Genomic DNA, 27,435 nt, shown 5'->3' with positions numbered 1-27,435 from the left:
TCCCTTTGGAAGGTGCTTTTCTCTCCACACTCTAGGAGATCCAGTCTCGGATGAAACTGATAAAAGTGGGCAAAGCTGCCTCACCCTTCTCTTTTCTAGGATGTACCTATGTGTGCTGGTGACTCTCAAGGAAATGTTTGTATTTGTTGCTTTGGGGTGGGAGGGAATTTCTAACCTCTTTCATTGAGAAATGAAGAAACATTACACCCTTTGAAATACACCAAATGGATTGTTTGTAATGCTTCCACCCTCTCAATTCCCTCCTCTTCTGTCTCCATCCAGCAAAGGGCAGGTCTCCCATGACTATCAATAAAACATGGCATCATCAAGTTGCAGTAAGACTAAGCACCTCCCCATGTTTTAAACGCTGGGCAAGGCGACCCAGTATGAGGAGTTGGGTCCCAAAAGCCAATAACAGTCAGTCGGACACAGCCTGTTCCCACTGTTAGGAGTCCCACAAGAGGACCAAGCGATACAACTGTAACATATATGCGGAGTGTCTAGGTCAGTCCCATGCAGGCTCCCTGGTGTAACTTTATATTTATCTTATTTTTAATTATGTGTAGTGTGTGTGTGTGTGTGTGTGTGTGTGTGTGTGTGTGTGTGTGTGTTCATGAGTTCAGATACCTGGAGGGCAAAAGCATCATCAGATCCCCTGATTGTGAGCTCCCCCCCCCCCCCCATTTAACTGCTGCCAAATTAAACTTGGGTTCTCTGGAAGTGCAGCGAGCACTCTTAGTCACCATTTGTAACTTTTTTCTCCCCAGTAGTCATGGTGTTTGTTATCTGCTTAGCCGAGACCGGTAACTTGGTAGCATGGGGTGTTCCTAGGACCTAGCTGAAGACCTGGCAGACAGAGGGGACGCTGAGAAGGGCCTTCACTAGTGTTTTCTCTTTCAGGTTCTGGAGGTCCAGGCCTGCTCCACTGAGAAGCAGGAGCTACGGTCATGAGGGAGGTCAGAGGTCAGACTTCCTATCATGTGGAGCCTGGAGATGGGACTCAGCACCTTTACTCATGGATCCATCCCACCTGTCCTTTTTTTTAATTCATCTACTCATCAACAGGCATAAGCTGCTTCCATTTTCAGGCTACTCTAAATAATACTGCTTTGAAAATGGGTATACAGATATCCACTCAAGATTCTATTTATAGCTGGGCGGTGGTGGCCCACGCCTTTAATACCAGCACTCAGGAGGCAGAGGCAGGCGGATCTCTGTGAGTTCGAGGTCAGCCTGGTCTACAAAGCGAGTTCCAGGAAAGGCGCAAAGCTACACAGAGAAACCTTGTCTTGAAAAACCAAAAAAAAAAAATTCTATTTTTAAATCTTTTTGTTACATTCCCTAAAGAGGATTTGCTGGCTCATGTGGTAATTCTACAATTCATTTTTTGGGGGAAAATGATTTTTCAGAGCATAAAGATATAAAAATTGATTCACTAAGCCTCTCCATGCCCATGTATTCTTTATTTATTTAATATTTATTTATTATGTATACAGTGTTTTGCCTGCATGTGTCCCTGAAGGCTGGAAGGGGGCACCAGATCTCATTACAGGTGGTTGTGAGCCACCATGTGGTTGCTGGGAATTAAACTCAGGACCTCTGGAAGAGCAGTCAGTGCTCTTAACCTCTGAGCCATCTCTCCAGCCCCCATGTATCCTTTATAAAGTCCTACTACGCCCTAGATTGAAACCAACTGTTTCAAAGTCACCTTAGAATGTAGCAGTAACACAGTGGGGGAGCAGGAGTCTGCATCAGATCCTGGTGGTTAGAAGCCAGTGTTTATGTGGTCTAGGACCTAAGGACTGATCACCCCATCTGCTAACATTTCCTTTTGTGTAAATGAGACTGGTTGATGGTGTTTAAAGAGAATGGATAAAAGGAACCTACCTGCTAGGCATGGTAGAGCACACCTTTAATGACAGTACTTGGGCAGAAGAGGATTTCTGAGTTTCAAACCAGCCAGGATGATATGGTGAAACTCTGTCTTTAAAAGTTAAAAAAAAAAAAAAAAAAAAATTAGGGCTGGAGAGGTGGCTTGGTGGTTAAGGGCACTTGCTGGGCGTGCGCCACCACCTTTAATCCCAGCACTTGGAGGCAGAGCCAGGAGGATCTCTGTGAGTTGGAGGCCAGCCTGGTCTACAGAGCGAGATCCAGGACAGGGACCAAAACCACACAAGGAAAACCTGTCCTGGGAAGAAAAAAAAAAAGAGCACTTGCTGCTCTTCCAGAGGAGCAGAGTTCAGTTCCCAGCACCCACGTCATGAGACTCACAACTGCCTGTGACACTAACTCCTGGAATTCTGATGCTCCCTTCTGCCTCCGTAAGCACCTGCACACACATACACATAACCCACAAGTACTCTGTAGAATAAAGGCTACAATAGTACCTTCCTCACGGCTGTCAGGAGCAATCAGTAAGCAATTAAGAGATGCCTGGCAGCCCAAAGCCCAACATTTTTAAGGGAGTAACATAATCTTGAAGGTAGTAGGAAAGGTTTTTAGCAGGGGAATGACATGGATTAGTGTCCTGAAAAGATTACTCTGGAGAAGGCAAGGAAGATGGGCTACAGGAAAGAGTATCACAGGCAAGTAGGCATTACAGGGCTGTCACCATAGGCCCAGGAAAGAGAAAAGGCCTGCACTATTTCAGTCAGGCAGAGGGAATTCAGGCTTTAAAAGTACAGAGGTGGCTCTCATCTATATCCCAAGAGCTCAGGAGGCTGATATGGGGGAATCACTTGAGCCAAAGAGTTTGAGAACACCTGAGCAACGTAAGATAATAGTAACAAAAGAAACGCCCTGGTGTTCACCTGGATGTAGGTGGAGGAGCAGGGGTCCTAGGCTAGGACTCTTAGTAGAGACCAGTTTTCTTCCTCATCCTCTACTGTAGCTAGCTAGCCCTTCTTCCCTTTCTTTTTCTCTTTCTTTTTTTTTTTTCCTTTGGTTTTTCGAGACAGGGTTTCTCGGTGTAGCTTTGCGCCTTTCCTGGAGCTCACTTGGTAGCCCAGACTGCCCTCGAACTCACAGAGATCCGCCTGCCTCTGCCTCCCCAGTGCTGGGATTAAAGGCGTGGGCCACCACTGGCCGGCCCTTCTTCCCTTTCTAATAATGAAAGGCCACCACAGCACCTTTCTGTTTAAAGTTTTATTAAAGCTTAATGAAATAATTACTATATTTTGCTTTTGTTTTAACCCCAGTACAAAAACAGAGTGGATGAACTGACAAAATGGCTCATACAGGGCTTGAAGGACTGAGCGTCTCCAACAGCACCAGGGAAAGCATGCTTCCAGCTGGGCCGAGTCCCAGCACACGCCGTTCTTGACACACAATCATGCGAACGGGGAGGCCTGAGCAGAGAAGGAAGGGCACAGGAATTCAGGAAGAAGCCCGGGATTATCACCAAGAGAAAAGGAGAATGTCTTCTTAAAAAACACTATAGAAAAGATACTTCACATCTCCGTTCACTTCAGCATGAACACAGTAGGAGGAAGTGGGTAAAGACTCAAATACTGACACGGAGTGAGTGGCTCAAGTTTTGTATCAGAGTTTCATCCTTTCCATTCAAAGGGATGGATATTTTAGGAGAGGGAGCAGAAGACGGTTGGCCATGCTGCGGATGCACAGCCCAGTTTTGTCAGCATGCCTCTTCCCCAGGGAGAACCCCTCCGACGGCGTAGGGAAAAGCTCCGTTTCCTGGTGGTTAACTCTTCTGGGTGATTCCTTGGGACTCCCTCCCTGCTGCTTTTCTTCCAGAACACTCCTTCACGTCACAGCTCATCTTGAAGGTGTTTCTCTCTGAAGGCATCACCTGTCAGTCTCTCCTGAGCTTCCTTCATTCCCTGAACAACTGGAATAGAGGTAAGGGGCGGGGTAAGCATGGGTCATCTTTAGCAGCTGGCATCTAACAACAAGCATAGACTTTAAATGTTTTAGGAGAGAAATAAGAGACCCGAACTCAAGATCTACTTCTGGATTTCAGGTCTATCATGTCATGGATCTCTCTTCCCTCCCAGTCTATAAAGCGAGAGAATGCCACTTATATCAGACTGTTAGGAAAATTAAGCAAAGAGCACGGATAATAAGTGTTTCATAAACTGTTAAGACCTATAGAAATCCTAACTGTTACTTTGGTTAACCCTGTAGTGTTCTTGTTGACGCCTATCATGGCTGCACATGCTCAGCTGTCACTCGGGGAAGAGGGGACACCTTCCTGCTGCCCCCTTGGGCCTTTGCTGCATTTATCTCATTCCCCGTAGAGATGGTGATGGGTGTGAGCACACACGCATGCACGTGCACACCACGAGAGGACATGACCTTTCCTGAAGGGCTTGTCATTTCTACTATTAATCAATACAACAGAAAAAGTCAAGTTCTCAGGGGGAAAAAAAGAGAAGCTTGGGGAAAGCCGGAGGCAGTCGAATGTCTCCTGCCTCTCAGGAATCCCTCCTATGTACCCGTTTGCACTTCCGGGAGGGCAGCGAGGGCCGTGCAGGCCTAGGGGTGGTGGCTCTACAACAGCAAGGTGGGAGCTGGGCCGACCAGCCTGTCTTGGGAATCTTGCAAACCCACGCATGCTCATTAAAGCAGCTAACATAGTTTTTTCCTTTATGTTTTACTTGTGCTCTTGGCAAAGGCAGTTTGAATGTTTCCAGTCTCATGCCAACCAAGCTGTGAGAACTCTGGGAAGGCCTGTGCTTCCCTTTGGACTGTGGTAAGTGTAGGGATGACGAGAGCAATTGCAGAGTCTTAGGGCCGAAGACTGCATCTGACGCCATTTCCGGGTACTTGCACTGGTTACGGTGTGTGCATCCTCCTTACCTGGAGGACAGAGACATAACACCTCTCTATCTCTTCCCCTTCCCCATCTAGGAATAAGAGTTCCACGGACAACTACAAAGTGACCAGTGACCGGGCAGTCTAACAATAAAGTGATATGTCGCAACTTGGCAAGCAATTACCCGGCTATCCTTTAAAGGCTGGGGGTGGGGGGACGCAGTGACTCCGACCCCTGCCTCTAGAATGACAGCGCTTCAGACCCAAGAGACCGAGAAGTGAGGCAGATACTTCAGCCTTCCTTCCTCCTCTGTGCCATGCCATCCCCTCTGCCTGCAATGTGCCTTCCCTTTTCAGCTGACTACAACTCACTCTTCGGACTCAAGCTACATACATGTTCCTAGCAAGTCTTACCCCACCCCCACGCTCATTTTCATAGTTCGAATTGTCTTGGTGTCTTTCTAGGGACACATTATTATTTTGCACTACATTTTTTATTTATTTTGAGCGTGTGTGCAATAGCACTAATGTACAACAGCACCCGTGTAGAGGTCAGCGGACAGCTAGCAGGAGTCAGTTCTCTCCTTCTACCGGTTCTGGGACATGAACTTGGGTCGTCCGGTTTAGCAGCTGGTGCCTTTACCCACTGAGCCATCTTGCCAGAGCCAGAGACAAATTCTTAGATTGCTTGTCCATTTAGTTTACTATCTAGGAAACTGCTTTGCCTTGCTCAGCTAACAGTTCGCATTCCTCTTCCTCTGGATTCTTCTAAGAACAGTACAGGTGCAATGAAAAAAAAAAAATCAAATCCAACTCTGACTGAGGCCAGCAGCCAGCAACCACCTCCATAAGCTCCAACCCTTCCGCTTTTTTTTAATTAAGAAATTTATTGTTCATTTTACACACCACCCACTTCAGCTTTTAACCAGTCATTAGCTTTCCAATGGCTCAGTTTTATCTTCTAATTGTATCTGATATGGAATCTAGCCAAAACCTAGTCATATAGAAGTTGTTCCGCCAACAGGCTGAGAGATAGGTTCCTGTCAGACCTGGCCTGGGATCAACCCCTCTGCCCCCTTTCTCAGGACTGTACCTTGCTCAGCATTGACGTAGAAATATTTGTAGCTGGGGTTTCCACTCTCATTGATGATCTCAGGCCGCACCTTGCCACTGGGATCTATTGAAGACAAATGGTATGAGGACTGCAGTAATGACAACAGAAAGGTACTTTGAGCACCATTTGGTAGACAGGCCCTCAGGAGATGAGACCCTTCTCAGCAGCTCATCATGTCACCACACTGAAATTTCATGCTATAATCCTAAGAAATTCCATGTATTTCCTTGAACATAGCTTATCATTTCCACCTGTACCTTGGCAAATGCTATTCCCTTTCTGCTTGATAATGATAGAAGTATATTTTCTTATTTGTATCACCCATTAAATCTGGCAAAAATTTTTCTGTATATTAATCTTTAAAGTTTTTTTCTGTTTATTTGTTTTTGTTTTTTGTTTTGTTTTTGGAGAAAGGATTTCATGTTTTCTAGGATGGCCTCAAACATTTTTTTTTTTTTTTTTTTTTTTGAGACAGGGTTTCTCTGTGTGTAGCCCTGGCTGTCCTAGAACTCAGACCAGGCTGGCCTCAAACTCCTGCTTCTGCCTCCCAGTGCTGGGATTAAAGGCATGCACCTGGCTCATACTTCCAAATGAGGCTGGGCTTGAACTCCTACCTCCTAGGGCTGGGATCACAGATGTGTGCCACCAATGTTGAAAAACAAAGCTAAGCGTGGTGGTGCACACCTTTCCTAGCACTTGGGAGACGGAAGCAGGTGGATCTCTATATGAGTTCAAGGCCAGACTGGTCTACAAAGCACGTTCCAGGACAGTGAAGGCTGTTACACAGAGAAATCCTGTCTTTAAAAAAAAAAAAAAAATGTTAAAAGACACATGCCTGATTATGCTATTCCATTGGTTTAGCTGCATACAGACCCAAGGGTGGGAACTACTTACTTATTCCTAGTAGTGTCTAACACCATGTCTGATACATGGGTGATGTCCAAATGACTCTGAGTGACTCAACAGAAGGCCACACCCTTTATGCTTCCCGATAACAGCGGTTAGTTAATGGGAGAAGCTTTGCTCATTCTCACTCATATTCTTCTGGCCATCACTATCTCAAGATCTCTCTGGAGCTCAGGCCAGCCTCAAACACATGATCCTTCAGTGCTAGAATTATAGGCATGCATGCAGCATCTTGCCCCAGGTCCCTCATTCTTGACTGCTTGGTTTTTGGACACTTCAGTTTGTCACCAGTATAATTCCAATACTTATCATTCATTTCTCTACCAACATCTTATTTTGGGTCACCCAACAGGCTCTTTTGCCTTACCCAAGAAAAGAATGCGTGGAATATAACCCCCATCAGGGCTGAAATCTTCATCCTTGGGTTCCTCTTCATCCTGTTAAGATTAAATATAAACCTTAGATAAGAACATATTCCTCCTCTTCTCAAAGCCTCCCAGAGGATTCCAGGCTTGCTCGGGCCAGGAGGCTCTATGTGACCTGCTCATGCCCCCCTAGCACGTCTTAAACTTCATGTTCTACCTTGTTCAGGCATCGTTAGCCACATTAACCTGCTTATTGTTACTGCCATTCAACAAACCAGACACACTCATAACTTGAGCTTCTAGACTTGCTCTGCCTGGACACACTTGTCCACCATCCACTGGGTTCACTCCCTTTTCTGCTTCTGATTTTTGATCAAATATAATTTTCTTTCCTAATTGCCTATTTTAAATTGTTAGTAATCTTATCTCCTTCACCATTAACTTTCAGCCATAGCATTAACTACCATCTGATGTATTTCATTTTATTGGTTTTCCCATGCTAGAATGTTACTTCAATGAAGGAATTCTGTTCACTGTTGCACTCCCAATCCTGTATCACTGACTCGAACGCAGTATTTCCTGAATGAGTAAGACTGACATTGTTACTACATTTTCTGAAGTTGGAGAATATTCACTGGAGACATCTTGTCCTCTTTGAATGAGAAATCCCAGTGTACCCCAGAAAGTAATGATGGTGTTCATGGGAAATAAACAGTAATTTTATAGCCTGTAGCATTTACAGGGATTAAATAGGGCCATTATGAGGGCTGGAGAGAGCACTGGCTGCTCTTCCAGAGGACCCAGCATCCACATGGCAGCTCACACCTGTCTGTAACTCCAGTTCCAAGGCTTCTGACACCCTCACACACACATCCATATAGGCAAATCACCAATGAACATAAAACAAAAATAAATTATATATTTAAAAAATAGGATCATTTATTTAAACTGCTTTAATTAGCACTGGTCTATACATGCTGGATGCTTTAATGTTGACTATTTACACATTCCAAAGACTCTTGGACCTAGGTTTAAGCAAACAATCTCTTTAAAGAAACTTAATGTCTAGAAGCATTATCATAAACTATTACATGGTACCACACTTGAAGAATATGGCCTGGAAGGGAACACACCTTGGTCAAAGTATTTTCTCTTTTTTTTAGGTTCTTAGGATTTTGACAGAATCACACACTTGACTTCAGACCTGTCTATGAAGTGGGGACAATACCAATGACCTAAAAAAAATCCCTTCTAAGACTTGATATTCTAAGGCTGCACATAAAAGGCTAACACAGCCAAGCATCTAGTAGGTGCTCAACTGAACCACAATTTGAAGGATGTTGTAGCTTCTATATATGGCTGGCTACAGAGCAGCTCTATGAAAATGTAAAATCTATCATAATCAGAAGCTAGGGATGAAAAGTCTCCAGATTTTAGGCACCTAGTCAAATTCGCCATTCCTACTTCCTCTCCAGATGCTGGATGGCTTTCTAATGCAGCTCTCGTGTAAACCTTAGCATCAGAGGTCAAGAGAAAAACAACATATACAAGTAGCCAGTTCTGCCCAGTATCACTTTATACTAAGTCTAAAACAATACCTCAAAATCACAGAGGTTGGTGTGTGTGTGTGTGTGTGTGTGTGTGTGTGTGTGTGTGTGTGTGTGTGTGTAACTCTTGAAGTCTTACCTCCAGATTTACCATAACAAAATTATGGGACAGTTCTGAAATTTCTGTAGATTCTGCAAATTTGGGTTTTAAAGCTAGGGAGAAAAAAAAAGAAAACATTTTGCAATGACAGAAATATTATCAAACTTAAACCCTACTGAGTATAAACATCACTAATTCTCATTGATGGGTCAGGTAATTGCTAAACTAACTCATACAACCGAAACTTTTAAGTCTAAAAAAACTAGAATTGAGGGCTGGGAAGATGGTCTAGTCTGTAAAGTGCTGCATGCAAGCCTGAGGATCTAAGTTCAATGCCCAGTGCTCACCAAAAAAACAGGGCATGGTAGCACGCACTTGTAATTGCAGCATCCAGGAGGATCCCTGGGACTGACTGGCTTGCTAGCCAGCCTTACCTAATCTGGTAGCTCCAGGTTCCAGTGAGAGACCTTGCCTCAAAAATCTAAGTAGGGACCAGCAATATGGCTCAGCAGTTAAAGCAATTGCCCTGCAAGCCTGGCAACCTGAATTTGATCCCCAGAATCTATGAAAAGGTAGGAGAAAACCGATACACAAAGTTATCCTCTGGTATTTACCCACACATCATGTGAGTACATACACAAGGTTAATAAATAAAATGAAAAAGAAACATAGAAACCAATTGGAAAAGATATTCAAGGTTGATCTCCAGCCTTCACATGCACACAAATGTACATGTCCTTAACATGTACAGTTAGAACAAAGAACTCCAGAAAACACGATGGTACACAGTTGTAGACCCAGCTATTGGGGAGATAGAGGCAGAAAGGTAACTTGAACTACTTGAGTTTAAGACCAACCTGTGCAACATAGCAAGACCTGTCCCAATTTAAAAAAAAAAAAAAAGCCAGGCATGGTATAGCACACTTTTACTCCCAGAGCTCTGGACTCAAGAGACAGGTGGATCTCTCTGAGTTCCAGGCCAGCCAGAACCACACAGTGAGACCTGTCTCAAACAACAGTAATAAGTAATAAGGACAAGAATGTTTTTTTAAAAATATAATCATAAAACAAGAACTGGGCGCCTAGCTTCTCACCCTGCTTGTAACATTTGCGTTGTGATATGACCACAACTGGGATTCATTTATGAAATAAGGACAGTGGGGAGCTGGGTGTGGTAGCACAAGTCTTTAATCAAGGACACAACAGGAGGACATCTGTCAGGTTGAGGCTAGCCTGGTCTATGCAGTGAGGTGTGGCACAGCCAGGGCTACATAGTGAGACCCTGCACCCCCAAAAACAAAAAGATTATTTATGGGCAGAAGAGATGGCTCAGTGGGTAAGGATGCCCGCTGCCACTCCTGATGACCTGAGTTCAATCCCTGTAACCGACGTGGGAAAAGAGTGGACCCCCACAAGTTGTCCTCTGACCTCCACACTGTAAATGCGCGTGTGCGTGTATGCATGTGCCATATAGCACACATGGAGGTCAGAAGAAAACTATGTGGAGTTCGTTCTCTCCTTCCACCTTTACATGTATTCCAAGAATCAAATTCATGATGCCAGACTTGTGTAGCAAGTGTCTCTACTCAATATGCCATCTCTTTGGCCTCGGCAGTTTGCTTTTTATAGTTATATTTCAAAGTTATTTCTATAGAAAAAGGAGCCACAATATTAGTAGTTGATGAGGGGGGCGGTGTTGACCCTCACACTATGACCCAGACTGTCCTGGACCTCACTGGAGTTCTCATGCCCCAGTCTCCCAAGTGCTGGGATAAGGAGGCGCAACACCACCTCTGGGGTTTGTTTTGTTTTTGCTGTTTTTTGTTTGTTTGTTTGTTTTCTTGTTTTGTTTTTTTGGTTGTGAGCCTAGCCTTTAACGGCTGAGCCATCTCTCCAGCCCTTGTTTTGTTTTTTTTAAATAATGGGGTCTCTTGGGCTGGGGGGTGTAGCTCAGTTAGGAAAGTGTTCAGCATGCAGTGCCCTGGCTTAGATCCCTAGTACCCAGGTAGAGTGGCACATACTTGTAATTCCAGGACTCGGGGGAGACAGGAAGATCTAAAGTTTGAGGTCATCTTTCACTACACAGTGAGTTCACAGTTAGCCTGGGCTACATGAGACCCTGTCTCAAAACAAAACAACACAAAACACCCATACAATAAATATAAATAAAATGCTGGCGAGGCCAGCCTGGGCTACCAAGTGAGTCCCAGGAAAGGCGCAAAGCTACACAAAGAAACCCTGTCTCGAAAAACCAAAAAAAAAAAAAAAAAAAAAAAAAAAAAAAAAAAAAAAAAAAATAAAATGCTGGGCTGGAGCAATGGGTCAGCGGTTAAGAACACTTACTGCTCTTGCAGAGGACCTTAGTTTGATTCCCAGGATCCACAGGGTGGTTTACAATCCTCTGTAACTTTAGTTCTAGGGGATCTACCTTCTTCTGCCCTCTGAAGGCACCAAGCCTAAGTGTGGTACACATATATACATGCAGGCAAAAAACACTCATAAATAAAATGAAATATAAACAAATGTGTACTAAAGAAAAACTAAAATTTAAAAAGTTAAGAAAGAAAAAGCAGGGTCTCTCGATGGAACTCATGCTATTCTTGAAATTCTGATCCTCCTGCCTCAGGCTCCCAAGTGCTGGGATTACAGATATGCACTACAGTAGCTGGCTTTTACACTCCTCTTATTGATCTGATTTTTTGAGACAAGGACTCACTCTGTTGTCCAGGGTGACTTCGAACTTTGTGCCAATGCTTGTTTCAGCTTCCTGAGTGCAGGGATTACAGGATTCTTTTCAACTAGGATTTCACTAGTTGTAGTGTATCAGTGAAAATAAACCCTGACTGGTAACATGGCAGGCAGAAAGAACACGCCACAGTCAAATATCCTCTGGTTCTGACTGATTCTTTCCTTCCCTAAACCATTTATGTCCCTCTGTACAGAATTCCAGATTCTGCTTAGATGTACTGTCCATGACATTAAAATACTTAACTCCATACACCACGTGAACTGTATCTTAATTGTCCCACCCCCCAACCCCCCAAGCCTCCTGCAAAAATAACTGCAAATTTCATGAAGGGAGAAAGTGTCGAATTGATTTGGTATTGTTCAAGGAAATCAGCAATGCTCTGCCAGCAAGCCTGATGTCAGAGTGAAACATTTGAACTTACCTTTGCAAGCTCCACACCAAGACTTATGGATGATCACCATCAGGGGCAAGCCACTTAAAAAACAAAGAAATTATATTCTAGTAAAATCCTTCAAAAGTACGCTAACAAAACAACAAGCAGTTCACTGAGTCAGAGTACTGCATATAAATGTTGCTGCTGTATGGCTTCAGTTGGGAAACTGTAAAACAATCCAACTATTTCACTAACAGATTATTATCAGAAAAACGATTGTAAATTCTGTTTCCATTAGTTCTGCAAATTTGGCTTTAAAAGTAGGAAGAAAAAAGTGGAATAGAAGAAAAACATCAAATTATAATATCTTAGATGTTACTGTATCTCTAAGTGATTATTACACAACTGAACATGTAAATAAAAACCTTCCATTAGCATCTAAGTAAAAAATTAGGATATAAATTATCAACAGGGCCAGTGGGTAAAATGCTTGCTGTGTAAGTGTGACAGCTTGAGCTTAGGTGTCCAGCACTATTCCATCACCTTCTCCATGACACTTAGAATGTCTCTTTACATCTGCTATGTCCACCACATGCATCGTTATTGATCTCAAACACACAGCATTCACTCTACGCCAGTGCTAGTCTACATGATTAGCTCATTTAGTAAGTGTTAGGTGAACTGTTTAGCTGCCTCACCTTAGACTTACTAAAAATCTGAATGGACTGACTTGGGCCTTTGATATTTGCAAAGGCTTATAAACCACACGAGAAAGACAAGGGTAAGGAGATGGCAGGATGCAGGTGACCATAACTAAAATGCATTAAACTACATAGCTCCACAAATATCACTAGGGTAGAAACTTTAAAAACTTGTAATTATGGGCCAGGCATCGTGACACATGGCTTTAATGTCAGCAGTCTGGAGGCTGATCTCTGAATCTGAGGTTAGCTTGGTATAAATAGTGAGTTGCAGGCCAGTCAAGGCTACATAGTGAGAACCTGCACTTCAATGAATAATTACATTTACTTGAGTGTGAAAAATAATTATACTTACTTATTATTGGTTTTTCAATACAAGGTTTCTCTGTGTAGCTCTGGCTGTCCTGGAACTCAGAGATTTGCCTGCCTCTCCCTCCTTGAGTGCTGGGATTAAACACATCTGCCACTACTGCCTGGCGTAATAATTATATTTGAGTGTATTTGCATCCATGCATGCTCCTGGGAGGCCTAGCAAGGAAGGAAGAGAGCATGTACACTGGAGATCACAGGTTTTCTATCACAGTGTAAGTCCCAGGGATTGAATTTGGACTGTTAGGCTTGGAGGCGAGCACTCTTGCACGTCCTGCCATCTCATCTGTCCTTGTACTTTTGATTCAGGGTCTCTATGTAACCTACACTGGGCTAAAACCTATGGCAATCCTTCTGCCTCAGCCTCCTGAGTGCTAGAATTACAAGCATATGCCAACACACTCATCTAGGGTGGATACCATTAATGGTCTCACAGAAAGGAGAAAATTAATCTGTGATGTAGCTCAATGGTAGATAAAGCACATGCCCAGCATGTACAAGGTTCTGGGTTCAATCCCCAGCCCCACCCAGAAAGATCAAGGCTCCCAAGAGATTAACAGACCACATAAGGTTTAAGTTCTGCCATTTATAATCTAACAAAAAGACTGATTCCAAAACCAATGTTCATTATAGTGTCCTTCATTTAGAAGAGCCATCTAGATAATAAATGTTATTATACATAAAAATATACCATTTTTCTACAGCGGTATTTCAAATACTAACTTTTCTACAGTCTTCCAAAAGCACCTTCTCCCAGCAGCTAGTTAATCCTCCACAGGTTCTGTGATGGCTACCCTTCATCCTATTGAGCATGTGTGCACTCCACACAAAAATTTCTCAAGGCAAAAGTCTGAAAAAAATCATATAGATAACGGCGATCCAGTACTTACCGTTTGTTACCAACAAAATTAAGATGACGATGAAGCACAATCGTTATGGGAGGTACCACAACGTATAGGCCAAACAACTGAGCCTCTCATATAAAAATACTATCAGCCAAAGACATGCCACAACACATGTATATAAAAAGTATTAGGTTGCAGGGATAACATTAAATTAAGAGTCCAGCAGACAACTTTAAAAGATTTTATTAGAAGAAATATCTAATGGTTGTCTTACACAAATATCAGTTTCCCAGAACAAAAGATGCACCTGTGTTCGAAGCTCCAGGATAGATAGCAAGAAGTACTGTACTCAAAAAAAAACTTGTATGAAAGAAGGGCCATACAAAACTGTATCGTCTTCGTTTTCTACTCAGCTGATTTAAAACAATTCTCCTCCATCCTTTTCTTTGAGCCCAACCAAAGAAAAACTCTGCCCACCTGAGATTTCTGGAGCTCCTATGCCTCAGCTCATGCTATACACTCAGATGTGACACGCACAGAGGCAGTCAAGAAAACGAGTCACTCAACGTAGCAATCCTAGTACTACAGTACGCTCTGTACGCTCTGTAGACCTTCGGACCATTCTTCCTAGACAGAGTACAGTGGAGTAAAGACAGGAGCCATCGCCGCCTCCCACTACCGCTATTAGTCCAAACTTTTGCTCAGATACTGAAGAAACATGTTGGCCAGTTGAGGCAGGTTCTCGTTGTTGGGATGCATTTTTGTGTAGGTAATAAACTGGCGACGGAGGCTACTCAGTTCCGCCAAGGTCAAGGGCCGGGTAAACTGGAGGTGTTGAGTGGTGCCAGGGAGTGTTAACACGTCTCCGGGTACAGCGCTCTTCTGTGCTTCCATCAGAGCAGTCAAGACCTGGCTCGTAACCTGGTCCAACTGGTACAGAAAGTCGCCAGAGGCTAGGGGCTGGGACTGCGTCGACTGATGGGGTGGGGGGGCCCGGTTCTCAAACAGAGCAGCCCGGATCTCAGCCAGCGGCAATGGCTCTTCTAAGCCCACCACGGTGAACAAAGGTCGATCCCAGCGGTTCCGAGAGTCGGGAGACTCAAAGCGCTGCGCTAAGGACTCCAAAAGTTCGGGAGGAAAGGCACTGGACGCAGGCTCTGCAGATGGCTCCGACTCCGGAGTGACTCCGGCTGGAAGATTTGAGGGCGGGACTTCCTCTGGATCCAGTTCCCGGGGGACAGCCGGCAGGCCTGCCCCATTTGCAACCGGGCTGGCGGCGCGCTGTCCCCCGGCAGCGCCGGCCACCGGAGGTCTCTCCCCCTCCTCGGCGCGCGACCTCCAGCTCACACTGACAGCCGGGCCGCGGTCACCCGTGGCGTCGGCCACCTGAGGCCTGCGGCTCGGCCAGAACGGGCGTATGCAGTAAACTACGCAGAGCGGCGTGCGCGCGGCCCGCGCGAGGCAGTACAGCTCGTAGCGGAAGCCCTTGATGTAGTTCATGGAGTCCAGGATGACCACGTCCTGCCGGCTCAGGCGCCGCTCCACCGCGGCCCGCAGCGCGGCGCGCAGCGTCTTCTCACGGGCGGAGTCGCCGTACACCGCCGCGTCCGGATTGCCCAGCACCGAAGCATCGTCCACCACGTGCACCGTGTGGCCCTCGCTGACCAGCGCCCGGCGAAGCTCTTCCGTACGCTGGCTCTTGCCGGTCGACGGCAGCCCGCAGAACACCACGAGCGGCATGTTCTCTGGGGCCGCCCATGTGCGGACGCTGCGTCAACTTCCGGCACGAGCCGGAAGTGAAGCCCGGACGTCCTGTTTCCCCCCCACACACGTGGTTACAAGCATTTGTTTCTATGGAAACGGGAACGCTAAACCGACTAGTTCAAGGACCGAAATTCTCAGGGAGGAGACGCGGAGTTTAGAATGGCATCGGTTATTGACACCAAATGTTATAGGCCTAAGAGGATGATTGCCCTGCCGTCAAAGAAAATGCCTATTTATTAATTAGGATTTAATGGGCATTCTACAAAATTACTAGCACCAGATTTAGCATACGGAAAGCAATTTACAAAGGATGCTTCTCTATTCAGGACTTCTCTTACACCTCGTAGCTCTTAGTAGAGGTTTACTCATAACACTCATAACAACTACTTCAATCGTCAACATCTTTCCATGGTATGATATGAACATAAAACTGTTCCCCTAAGGAAATTAAGGGTCTTAACTGGGAGAATTAAGTGTCCTGACACAGTAAAAAATGCTATGGGTAGCCGTGCATTAGTGTGAAGAACAAAAGTGGAGAGCTGCCCAGAAAACTCATTGAAGAACTGACTGATATTTTAATTTGTTTCTATTTGTTTGGGAGAGGGGTGCTGGTCTAGGGCCTCATGCAGACCCTACCACTGAGCTACACCCTCGGGTCAAATTATTTAATTTGTTTTTGTTTTTCGAGACAGGGTTTCTCTGTGTAGCTTTGCGCCTTTCCTGGAACTCACACTGTGGCCCAGGCTGGCCTCGAACTCACAGAGATCCGCCTGCCTCTGCCTCCCTAGTGCTGGGATTAAAGGTGTGCTGCACCACCACCACCACCACCACCACCACCACCACCACCACCACCACCCGGCAAATTACTTAATTTTTAACTTGAAAGAATAATGGGAATTTTCCTCTTGGATAGGGTTGTCAAAGACAATGTAGATTTTCCAATTAAATCTGAATTTAAGGTTTTTTTTAAGTTGCATTAAGCTGCATGGACATATTCTATGTTCCTTTATGTAAAATTTAAGTTTAGCTGGGCATCTTTTATTTCTGTTATTAAACCTGGCAATTCTACTGCAGAACATTTGAGACACCAGTGTCCTGAGACTGTAGGCTCTGTTCTGGAATGGCAAGCAGTAGTTGGGTAGGCGCAGAAGTGTGAGTGTGAGCATGTCTGTGCCAGCGGTGTGGTATCACACAGGACACACATGCTGGGGTGGAGTAAGTCTCCAACACAGTACAGTAGAGACGTGAGAGTCCTGGCTCTGCTACTTAATAGCAGTTTAAATACTGCAAGGTAACTTCACTTTTCTGTATTTCGGTTTCTTTTCTATAAAACATAAGTTATTTCATAGGCATACCAATCTCAGAGGTTGTGAAGACCAAAGAAACCAACCCATGTAAAATGGGCAGTTCCTGGCCTCTGCCTCTTCCCCCAGCCCTTAAGCTCTGGGTTGTTGTACATAAGCCTGAAATATGACAGTTTTGTAGCCTTAGGCTAGTAGACAGTTTAACTTTTGGGTTTAGAGCATAGGCTCTTTAGTTAAAGAACCTGAAGAGATGTTCGAAACTCAGCTCTGCTATATACCAACTTGGGATCTTGGGCAAATTAACTGTTGAGTGCCTTAATTTCTCATTGCTAAAAAGGAAAGTAGCAATACTTCATAGAAATGTGAAAACTAAACGAGGTAATTCAGATCATTTAACACCCAGTACCCAGTAAGTGCTGAGTTTTTGTTATCAGTAACAAAACTTCAGTTCTTGTGGGGCCTTGACATGGCCCTTCACCTGAAAACAATGCTAAGTTAATGATTCTATGAAGTAATAGAAAGTTTTGTTACTATAAATGGCATGACACCATGCTTTATACCTTGCAGCTGCTTCTTTCTTCCCATCTTCTAAAGTCCTCCAGTGGATATGATCTCCAAAACCTAAAAGGAAAGAGCCTTATAAACATCCATACAATGAACAAAGATCATAGACACAGAAGGAAGTGAGACATGTTTATAATAGAGCCACAATCAGGAAGAAAAAAAATAAAAAAGCTAAGAGCCTGGCGTTCAACACCTAGCTCACTGTTTTCTCGGTATATTGTCACATTCCCCACGCCTGTTTTCATGCCTCTCAATGGAGATAATACCATCTAGTTAATAATTGCTAGGGAGATTAAATAATGATGTGAAGTACCACACACTATGCCAACAATACTGTAAGAGTGAATAAGAATGTCCTGCATTGTAACCAGAAAGTGTATCCCTGAAGTGCCACACGGTGCAGCTTTGGCATCACAAAGACATGGATCTGTACCTCCACTTCACATGAAGTATGTGGGGTTTTGAAGGAAGCCATTTAAGTCCCAATGTCACCATCTATAAAATCAAGACACTAATTTCTACCTCTGAATATTGGTATAAGGAACTAAAAAATGAGGTCAGGTGCATTAATTGTCATTATTCCCACAATTCAGCCAGAATTATTTTTTTTCTTTTTAAAACTACATTTAGAGGCAGGCGGATCTCTGTGAGTTCGAGGCCAGCCTGGTCTACAAAGCAAGTTCCAGGAAAGGCGCAAAGCTACACAGAGAAACCCTGTCTTGGAAAAAATAAATAAAAAATAAATAAATAAATAAAAGCTGGGGGGTGGGGTGGCGGCGGCGCACGCCTTTATTCCCAGCACTTGAGAGGCAGAGGCAGGCGGATCTGTGAGTTCGAGGCCAGCCTGGGCTATAGAGTGAGTTCTAGGACAGGCTCCAAAACTACACAGAGAAACCGTGTCTCAAAAAAACAAACAAACAAAAAAACTACATTTGTTTACTTTTTTATGTGGGCATGCATATGCCACAGCCTCCGTGTGGAAGTCAGAGGACAACCTTCAAAAGTTGGCCCTCTCTTTCCACCATGTGGGTCCCAGGGACTGAGCTCAGGTTGGCAACATTTGTGGTAAGCACCTTTACCCACTGATGCACCTCCCTGGCCCCCATGACATCAATGCTTAGTAAGAAAATGACAGAGGATATCTTAGTAATTTTTCTTAGTAAGAAAAATTCCAGAGGATATCTAATGTTCCAAGTAAAAGGTCAACTCTCAAAAGACTGCTTACAAAGGCTTCAACAAGAAAACAAGGCTTGGCTAGGCAATGGTGGCCCATGCCTTTAATCCCAGCACTGGGGAGGCGGAGCGGGTGGATCTGTAAGAGTTTGAGGCCAGCCTGGTCTACAAAGAGAGTTCCAGGACAGCCAGGGCACACAGAGAAACCCTGTCTGGAAAAACCCAAACAAAACAAAACAAAACACCTGGCTGGTTGTGGTGCGTACACTCAGGGAGAAGAGCAGGCAGGTAGATCTCTGAATTCCAAGGCCAGCCTGGTTTACATACAGTTCCAGGACAGCTAAAGCTACAGGAAAGACTGTCTTAAGAGCGAAAGACAAGTAAAAGCACCCCACTCACTTCTGTAACCTCACTCTACACTTCTCTCAAAACTCAAGACACAGAAGTATTTATTTCCGCCTCTTTACATGCAGCTCTGTGTATATTCTCTCCCCTCCAGGCTGTTTCATAATCGGTCTACCTCTGCCTTTCTTGCCCACCCTTGCCTCCAACTCAGCACTGAGGTTCAAGTCCAGGGGCATTTCTTTTGATAGGACGCACTCACAAACCACTCAGCTCTTGTCCCACTACATTTCCCAGGTAGAATCTTTAAACATTTGTGTGTCCATTTCCCTTATTCCAAGGGAGAATTCCCTAAATGCTGGGACCAAACTTCTGGTATCTTTTCCTGTTTCCCTAGCACTTAGCAGTACACATGACTATTGCAAGTACTCCGGTAAAAGAGTTCTTAAAAATCTTCCGTTATATCCAGAAAACACTAGAGATCATAATGTTAGACAAATTTATTTAAATTGATTTATTCTTTCAAAACTTCATTTATATGGTATCCTCTTTTATCCTTCCCTCTCACTAAAGCCCTTCTTCCTGCTAAGTCACCCTCCTATCTGTGTGTGTGTGTGTGTGTGTGTGTGTGTGTGCGCGCGCGCGTGCGTGCGCGCACGCGCGCGCGCATTTAATTAGGATTGCATTCATGAGCCTGTGTGGGAGGTCACCCACTTGAGCAAGGGCAACTTACTAATGGCTACACCATTGAGGAATGAGTCCTCCAGCAACCCCTAGGTTACAAACATACTGGAAGGGCTCTAGCAAGCCCATGGCAAACATGGCTCAGACAGATTTCGTCATTTTTGTGAAGGGGCCCCAAAACAGCTTGACCACACAGCAGCCAGGACAGGCTTCCGGGCCTAGACACAGTAAGCCTTCTGTGACAGGCTTACTGGCAGGCAGGCAACACCCAGATCCAGGAAAAGCCTTAAGCTGACACCACCCAGGGATGAAGAAGTACCTGACATCCCAAACATTCTGACCATTAGATAAGGTGGCCAGATGCCCTTGAGTCTAGCACACACCTATTTTTGTTTTACAGATACCCCTAGACAACTGTCAGCCAATCAGTGTCCTGGACCCTGGACATCCCCTCACCCCAACCTCTGCTATGATTAAAAACTGCCCCACCTGAGCTCAGAGCTCTCTGCTCTCACCGCTGTGTTGGACAGACAGAGGGACCAAGCTCTGGAACTTGAAATGAAGGCTCTTTGCTTTTACATGCGGGATTCTGTCTCCGTGGTGGTCTTTTGAGGGTCCCTGCGATCTGGGCTAACACCTTTCTCCCCCTGGCCAAACCATAGATTTCATTCCTGAAGCTACCAAGGTCTATTCCCTTATTTGGCCATTTCCTCCTCCTGAGGCTGACCACCAAGGTCCAGCTCTCAAAGTACTGAAGTCTAGCAATCAAAATCTCCCTTTTGGCTCTATCAGTTAGAGAATTGTTAAATTCTTAAAACTGTCGTTTTCCTATGGGCCACATCTGTCTCCTCTGTCTCCAGAGGCAGCGCTTTGTCCCTCCAGGGAAAACATCTCCCCCACCCCACCCTTTTTTCTTCTCCCTGGTCCTCTATCTCCTGTCTTTGTCTCTTATTCCCTGCCCTTTGTCCCTCTAGGGCAAATCTCTGTGGGTGTGTCCTGTGTCCCCTGTGGTCCTTACACCTATAGCTCCTCCCAGGGGAGTGGGGCTTGTGAGACCCGTGTGCAGGCGGCCACAGCTGCTGTGAGTTTGTGGTGCCACAGCCATGTCCTGTCCAGAGGACAGCATTTCACAGCTCACAGCGTTGCTTCCCGTCCTCTGGCTTTTACTCTTTTGGCCTCCCTTCTGTGATGCTCCCTGTATCTGCTACTGTTAACCACCTCATACGTGGACAGCACATTATACACGCCGACTCTGTTACTTTGGCAATCATTCACTATTTCCCCTCTCTAGACCTCAGTTTTCCCCAGATTCGGATAGGTATCATCATTGTCTCTCGTAAGGTTATTTCTGAATAGCAAACAAAATTATAAAAGTGTTAACACAGAGTGTGAACATCAGTATGGAGTAGCTTTTGCTTTTCTTTACAGCTGAGACTCCCGAGAAGGCAGTAAATTATACTAGGTTATCTCACTGCGAAACAACCAACCTGAAATTTAACATCCAGCCTTGTGCCTTTTCAGTGACTACATTTGTCTTTCAGAAATTTATTTCCCCCAAATGAATTACAATCTACTTGTTATCAGCGTTCTACCACAGGGAAACAAAAGCTCACTCCTGTTAACACACAGGAGCAATATCCAAACTAACCACCATCATTTTTCCATCTCAACAGTATGGAGACAGGGGAGTGTCACCTGCCTAAGGCCCCAAGTTTGACGCTGAAGAAAGAATCATTGAGAGTGAATTTGGGAAGATGCCCAGAACGGGAAGGTGCTGAAGGTGTTCGTCATCACTCTATTCACAAGCCTCAAACCTGGACAATTGGATCCTGTTTTGGCAACATGCCTGACTGAAGAGCCTGCAAGGATACCCACCCACAAAACAATGACATCCTAGATAAAACAGACTTTCAGGACGGACTCAACTGCCACAATGGAAATCCCTCCGCAAACACAGAGTAAGCCAATGTCAGAAGAGCAAGCAAAGGTGAGGCCACCCACCCCAAAAGCAAACATCTATTATGATCTGGCAAGCTGGAGATGAGCCTGAGTGAGACTCTCCTATTAAACCACAAAAGAAAACTAGAGGGATTCCAGGTCTGAAACCCAGTTCATCCCCACCCACTCCCAGCCTCAGTAAATATCAAACCTTTCTGGAAGGAAACATTCCCCACATTAGGACTCTAAGGTAGTTAATGATGAACAACTATTGTGAGTTCACCACCATAGATCCACAAATTGGATATGTGTATGTGTGTGAAAGCAAATCATCAGAAGCAACAGAGCTAGGCCACGAGGCCTTTAGGTACTAGGTTTATCAACCACAGAATTAAAAACAAAACAGAACAAAAACTACATACGAAGTGTTTAGAGAAATAACTCATGGACTCATAAAATAAACCGTCAAACCTAAACCAGGAAAAGAAAAGGTGGCACATATTTGCAATCCCACAAGTGAAGAGGTGGAGACAAGAGGATCATAAGTTTAAGGTTGTTCTCGGTGTCATACTAAGTGTTTCAGTTTTGAGGCCAGCCTGGGATTCATTCAATTTGGTTTCAAAATCAAACAACAAAAACAAGCAAAAAAAAAAAAAAAAAAAAAAAAAAAGGCAGGGGCTGAGAAGCTAACTCAGGCAGTAAAGTTTGAGCCCCAGAACCCAGTTAATGTGGGTTTGTGATACCAGCAAGCTATTCTGTAATACTATAGTGCATTGTTGGATCAAGGTTGTTATAGCCTGAACTGTGCGTAATGTCTCTCCCTAGCTATGTTGAAGTTCTAATCCTTAGTACTTTATAATATGACACTGTTTGAAGACACGGTCTTTAAAGAGGTAATGAAGTTGGTCCTACATCTTGAAAGAAGAGATTAAATACACACAGAGGGAAAACCATGTTAATAGAGGAAGAAAAGAGCCAGAACAAGCAGAAACCAACGCTGCCAACATCTTGGTCTTGTTTTCAAGCTTTTAGAATCATAAACACATACATTTCTGTTGTTTAAACCATCCAATTCAGTGCTCAGTCTGTAAAGCACTTGCTACACAAGGAGGAAGACCCACTTCAGTCCTGAATCCATGTACAAAGCTGGGCCTCTAATTCCAGTGCTGGGGATGAAAAGATTGCAGGATCCCTGGAGTTCACTAGCCAGCCAGCCAGCCCTGGTCCCAAGAGTGATTCTATCTCAAAAACAATGCGGATGGCCACCTGAAAAACAATACCCGAGGCTGACCTCCGGCCTCCACATGCATGAACACACACATACATGAATAAAGATAAATAGAGCCCCACTTAATCTATTGTACTTATAGCAGCCCAGGCAAACAATAGTGTCATTACATTGGTCAAAATGCACAAAATTCACACTAACAGTTCAGGGTAATATCAACTGGAGATCTTCATTAGCAAATGTGTCAGTGCTAATATAGGAAGTGGGAAAGAGAAAGGGCCTATATGCAGACTCCGTATTTTCTGCTATATCTTTCCTTTTTCCTTTTTTTTTTTTTTTTTTTTTTTTTTTTTTTTTTTTTTTTTTTTTTTTTTTTTTGATTTTTCGAGACAGGACTTCTCTGTGTAGCTTTGCACCTTTCCTGGAACTCACTCTGTAGACCAGGCTGGCCTCAAACTCACAGAGATCCACCTGGCTCTGCCTCCTGAGTGCTGGGATTAAAAGGTGTGCGCCACCACCACCTGGCACAGGCACAGTCTTAAGCACCCATACTCCTGGCCATGGCAGCACCTCTGTGGACACTCCAGTTTCCTAAGGTGTCACCTGCCAGTCATCTGCAAAGGAAGCTAAAGGCTCCTATGTCCGCAGCTCTTTTTTGTCCCCCAAGATGATGTTTAAATTAGGAAAAGCCATTGCCAAACACAGTATTTATGTCAGTGTCCAAGCTCTTGGTCCTAAAGATTGTTTTAAAGACATTAGAAAATCATCAGCCCACGCTCCAGCTGGTGAAACCCAGAGAACGAAAGGTCGAGTGTCAGAGCGGCAGCCAGGCCTGAGATAGGGACACTGTGCCTGAAAGGTAGAGTGACAGTGTGGCCAAGTGATGTCTGCAGTCGGAAAGCTGAGCTGGAATCCGAGTTCAGCCCTTCTATTGTTTGCACAGTGCTAAATACAGCTAACCAAAGCATGTCTCATGGAGGGACTGTGCCTGTAAACGGGGCATGGAGTGGTACTGTGCCCGCTTTTAATTCCGGAGACTGAAGTCATCTATTTCTATTATAGGCGGGATGAGCAGAGGAATGGCTATTTCTTCCCTTGCACTGGAGGCCAGAGTGGTATACTGTCCACTTACTAGTTAACTCCTCATGCCTCATTTTAGAGTCTTCATCTGTGAAATGGGGATGACAAGGGGAATATTACCCATCTCATAGAGTTACTATGAAATTAAATTAGCCACTGTATGAAAAACTGCACAGATCAGTGCCTGGAAGCCAGCATACAAAAATTAAATGTTAGTCAACTATGCTTCTCGTCATGGGTGATATATTTTAGATTTCTAGTCTACAGAGAACAGAGTGTTTTCAGAGATGTTAGAGCCGCAAGGCCCTCAGGACACATTTCTAATCCAACCCTCTCGAAGACCAGAACTGGCTAATCAGCCTGACCAAGATTAAAATCTGGGCCTAATAATTCCAGTATAGTTCACACTCCCAAACTGCTGGGTTTGCGCTTCACAATGAAAACTGCTGGGGGAGGGGAGGAAAGGTCACTCAGTCCTTCCTCTCTGCAAACCGCCCAGGTATCTTCTAGAAAGAGCTGGAGCCATTGAAACATCCTGGAAGAAAGAATATTCATCCAACATCTTGGGAACTCCTGCCTCGGGTAGCACTTTTTTTCTCTTTTGAGGTGAGGTGAGTATGATATCATCTTATGTCCACAGAATCTATATGTAAGCAATACATAAATCAGTCTGTTTTACAATAGGATTATCAGTACTTGAGACATTGTGACCTAATAGGACTCACTGTGCAGTTTATCACTTCCTTCATAAGTGGAAATCTACACCTCACTTTAGAAAAGCCTTTTCTCACCTTCCTAACTCAGGTAAATGGCAGCTGCCTTGTCCTCCTCAGCTTTTTTACTTCCTACTCTACCACAGCATTATATGATAAAAGCTGAAATTCTCCTATTAATCTGCCATGAATCTCTCCTATTCTCACCCTCTTTCTGACTTGAATATACATCCAATGAATGCAAGAACTTTGTCTGTTTAATGCCATGTCTCTAGTACCCAAGCCAATGACCAATATATGATTGGTGACCAAAAATCAATGCTAACATAGGTGACTGCATTCAGGTCCACTAAATTTCCACTCAGTCGCATTGCCCAGCAAGGAATGCAAAAATAAGGAACATTAAAAACAAACAACCGCTGGGCGGTGGTGACGCACGCCTTTAATCCCAGCACTTGGGAGACAGAGGTAGGTGAATCTCTGAGTTGGAGGCCAGCATGGTCTACAGATCGAGTTCCAGGAAAGCCAGGGCTACACAGAGAAACCCTGTTTCGAAAACAAACAAAACCAAAACCAAACCAAACCACCACCAACAAACAAACGGGCTGGAGAGATGACTCAACAGTTAAGAGAACTCGCTGCTCTTCCAGAGTTTGGTTCCCAGCACCCATGTCAGGCAGCTCACAAGGGCCTGTACCTCCAGCTCCTGGGAAGCTGACACCCTCTTCTGACCTACACGGGCCACATATTTGCACATACACACATGCATACACACAAAAAATAAATCCTTTAAAATTAAAAACAGCATGATTGGGCCTGGAGAGACGGCTCAGCAGATAAGAATAATTATGAAGACAAGTGGGTCTGAGTTCAAATCTTAACTAATCATATAAAAATCTGGCATGGCAACTCATTCATGTAACTCCCAACACTGGGGATGGGATCCCAGGAGCTCACTGGCCAGCCCCTCCAGCCTAAATGGTGGTGAGCTCAGGTTCAATGAGACACCCTGTCTCATAAAGTGGAGTACAAGCAGCAGAGGAAAACACCCAGCATCCTCTTCTGGCCTAGTCAGGTGTGCCCATATGCACCAGCATACACGTGGTCAGATACCACACTTAACACATACAGACATATACACACCTCCACCACCACCAGCAGCAGAAGGAACCCATACAGTAAGGTCAGTATACAAAAAAAAAAAAAAATCAAGGCGGGATTGGGATCCATTTACAACTCACCCAGTTAGTCAATTTCAGCTTTCAAAAAAGAACTGATGAGAAGGTATTCAAGTTTAAAAGATGTAGGTAATAACATGGAGTACGGTGTTCACACTTCCTAACCTTCATTCATAATCACTGATCCCTCGATCTAAAGAATCAGTTTCTTCCAACACACTAGCTGAGCTACACCAAAGACAACTGTTGGTGACCTAGCAGAAGACCTAGCCTTCATTGGGCTCTTTCTTCGGCATCTCCTGGGTAATCAGGAGCGGGGTCGTGGAAAGGGTGAGGAACCTTCAGACCCAAGCGGCTATCTCTGAAACACAGGTCACCAGCGACCCCGTTTCTTCGGGCGGAAAGGTGATGGATCCTAAAGGCTTCCCAAACACTCAACACTACAATGTTGGGACTCTTAAAACATCCCAATTTAAGAGCCCTATCTTCCCAAACCCAGGAATGAAGAGCGCCCTCAAGTACAACTTCCCTCTCTTAAATTCTCTCCCTACCCCGAGAAATCCCCCGGAGCAGTTGAGGACGATAAAAAGGAATCTGGTGTGGCCTAAGATGCAGCGAGAGAAGAAAAGTGTTAGGACAAGAAGGGGACCCGGGGTCGGTAAAGATTACGGTAAGAACGAGGTCTGACCCTTTCCAAGCCCAGTGCGTCCGTCTGAAGAAGTGATGAGGACCAGAAAACTGAAGCACAGCAAACAGGTGGCCCCGAAACGAAGCGACATTTCCACGGTGGTAGTTGCAGGGCCACCAGACTGAGGGAACACAGGCTTCCTAGCAGAGGGTCCGCTCCGCTCTCCAATCGCCGCTCAGCCCAACCCCTCCGGTTCCCAGATTTCTTTCCTTTTTTTTTTCTTTCCCCCCTCACCAAACACTGGAGGAAGTGATGTTAGACGGATGTGGGCGGTGCCTCCGGGGTCCGCTTTGGAATGGAGTAAGTTTAAAGGTGCAGATCACGTAGAAGGATAGGGGAGTATATCTCGAGTTTGCTTTCCCTAAATCCTGTTTGTCCAAGCCTCGGAGTACAGCCCGATAAGGTGGACCGAGATGGTGGGGGCTGGGGAGAGGTTCGGGAGAACCGTTGTTAATTGCGTCTGAGCTCCAGCCTAGCCCCTCCCTCCCAGGGACCACTGCACTAAATTTATTCAAAATGCAAATTAATATCTGTGAATTCTGCGTCTCACGACAGAGGACCTGTCACCCGTTGGCTTGGAATTTCCCGTCCCCCTGTACACATTAAAAAGACTAGGCTACAGCATTTCACTGTTAGGCTTCTGCTCGGGATTCCGAAGAGATCCAGTAAGCCCGTTTTGCTGTGCACGCGTCTGTGTCTTGCAGGCATGCACTTTGGAGAAGCTCTGGACCTTTCCTTCCCCGTGCATCCGCACGTCTTTCACTCGGGCATGATGCAATCAACTGACGCAAGCTCAAAAAAAAAAAAAAAAAAAAAACATGCTTGGGGCGTCTTATTGCACAACTGACGAGGTGGACCGAGGGAACCGGGACATAAGTCACTACAGTCACTTAAAGTCTAAAGCTTTTTCCCGTTAAATCTGTTGGTTTGTCTTGGG

At 44.8% G+C, this 27,435-nt stretch overlaps 2 protein-coding genes across 2 annotated transcripts; both read right to left on the bottom strand.

Moving 5' to 3' along the window:
• Nucleotides 1-3,129: 3,129 nt before the first annotated feature.
• On the bottom strand, nt 3,130-26,757 carry Txndc12 (thioredoxin domain containing 12). Its single transcript, XM_028888766.2, has 7 exons — nt 26,499-26,757; nt 17,471-17,531; nt 11,976-12,028; nt 8,845-8,918; nt 7,161-7,230; nt 5,867-5,950; nt 3,130-3,847 (listed from the first exon to the last, which is right to left on the bottom strand). The coding sequence occupies exons 1-7, from the start codon at nt 26,587-26,589 to the stop codon at nt 3,768-3,770; spliced, it is 513 nt and encodes a 170-aa protein (XP_028744599.1). The 5' UTR covers nt 26,590-26,757; the 3' UTR covers nt 3,130-3,767.
• Nucleotides 14,070-16,286, bottom strand: Kti12 (KTI12 chromatin associated homolog). Its single transcript, XM_037202792.1, has one exon. It carries the CDS (start codon nt 15,580-15,582, stop codon nt 14,527-14,529), a length of 1,056 nt encoding a protein of 351 aa, XP_037058687.1. The 5' UTR covers nt 15,583-16,286; the 3' UTR covers nt 14,070-14,526.
• Nucleotides 26,758-27,435: the final 678 nt, after the last annotated feature.

This window comes from Peromyscus leucopus, chromosome 2 (genome assembly GCF_004664715.2).
Source record: "Peromyscus leucopus breed LL Stock chromosome 2, UCI_PerLeu_2.1, whole genome shotgun sequence".
Lineage (NCBI taxonomy): Eukaryota > Metazoa > Chordata > Mammalia > Rodentia > Cricetidae > Peromyscus > Peromyscus leucopus.
The sequence above is the reverse complement of the archived record's forward strand: the minus strand, read 5'-3'. Positions and strand labels throughout refer to the sequence as shown.

What these genes read in the sequence shown, in the direction of transcription:
- Kti12 (XM_037202792.1), bottom strand. Translation starts at nt 15,582, where the DNA reads ATGCCGCTCGTGGTGTTCTGCGGGCTGCCGTCGACCGGCAAGAGCCAG.
- Txndc12 (XM_028888766.2), bottom strand. Translation starts at nt 26,589, where the DNA reads ATGTCGCTTCGTTTCGGGGCCACCTGTTTGCTGTGCTTCAGTTTTCTG. An exon ending in AAGAAAGAAGCAGCTGCAAG is followed by an intron (nt 12,029 to 17,470) that starts GTATAAAGCATG and finishes TTGTTTTTTAAG; the next exon opens with TGGCTTGCCCCTGATGGTGA. An exon ending in TCCACGCATTCTTTTCTTGG is followed by an intron (nt 5,951 to 7,160) that starts GTAAGGCAAAAG and finishes TGTCTTCAATAG; the next exon opens with ATCCCAGTGGCAAGGTGCGG.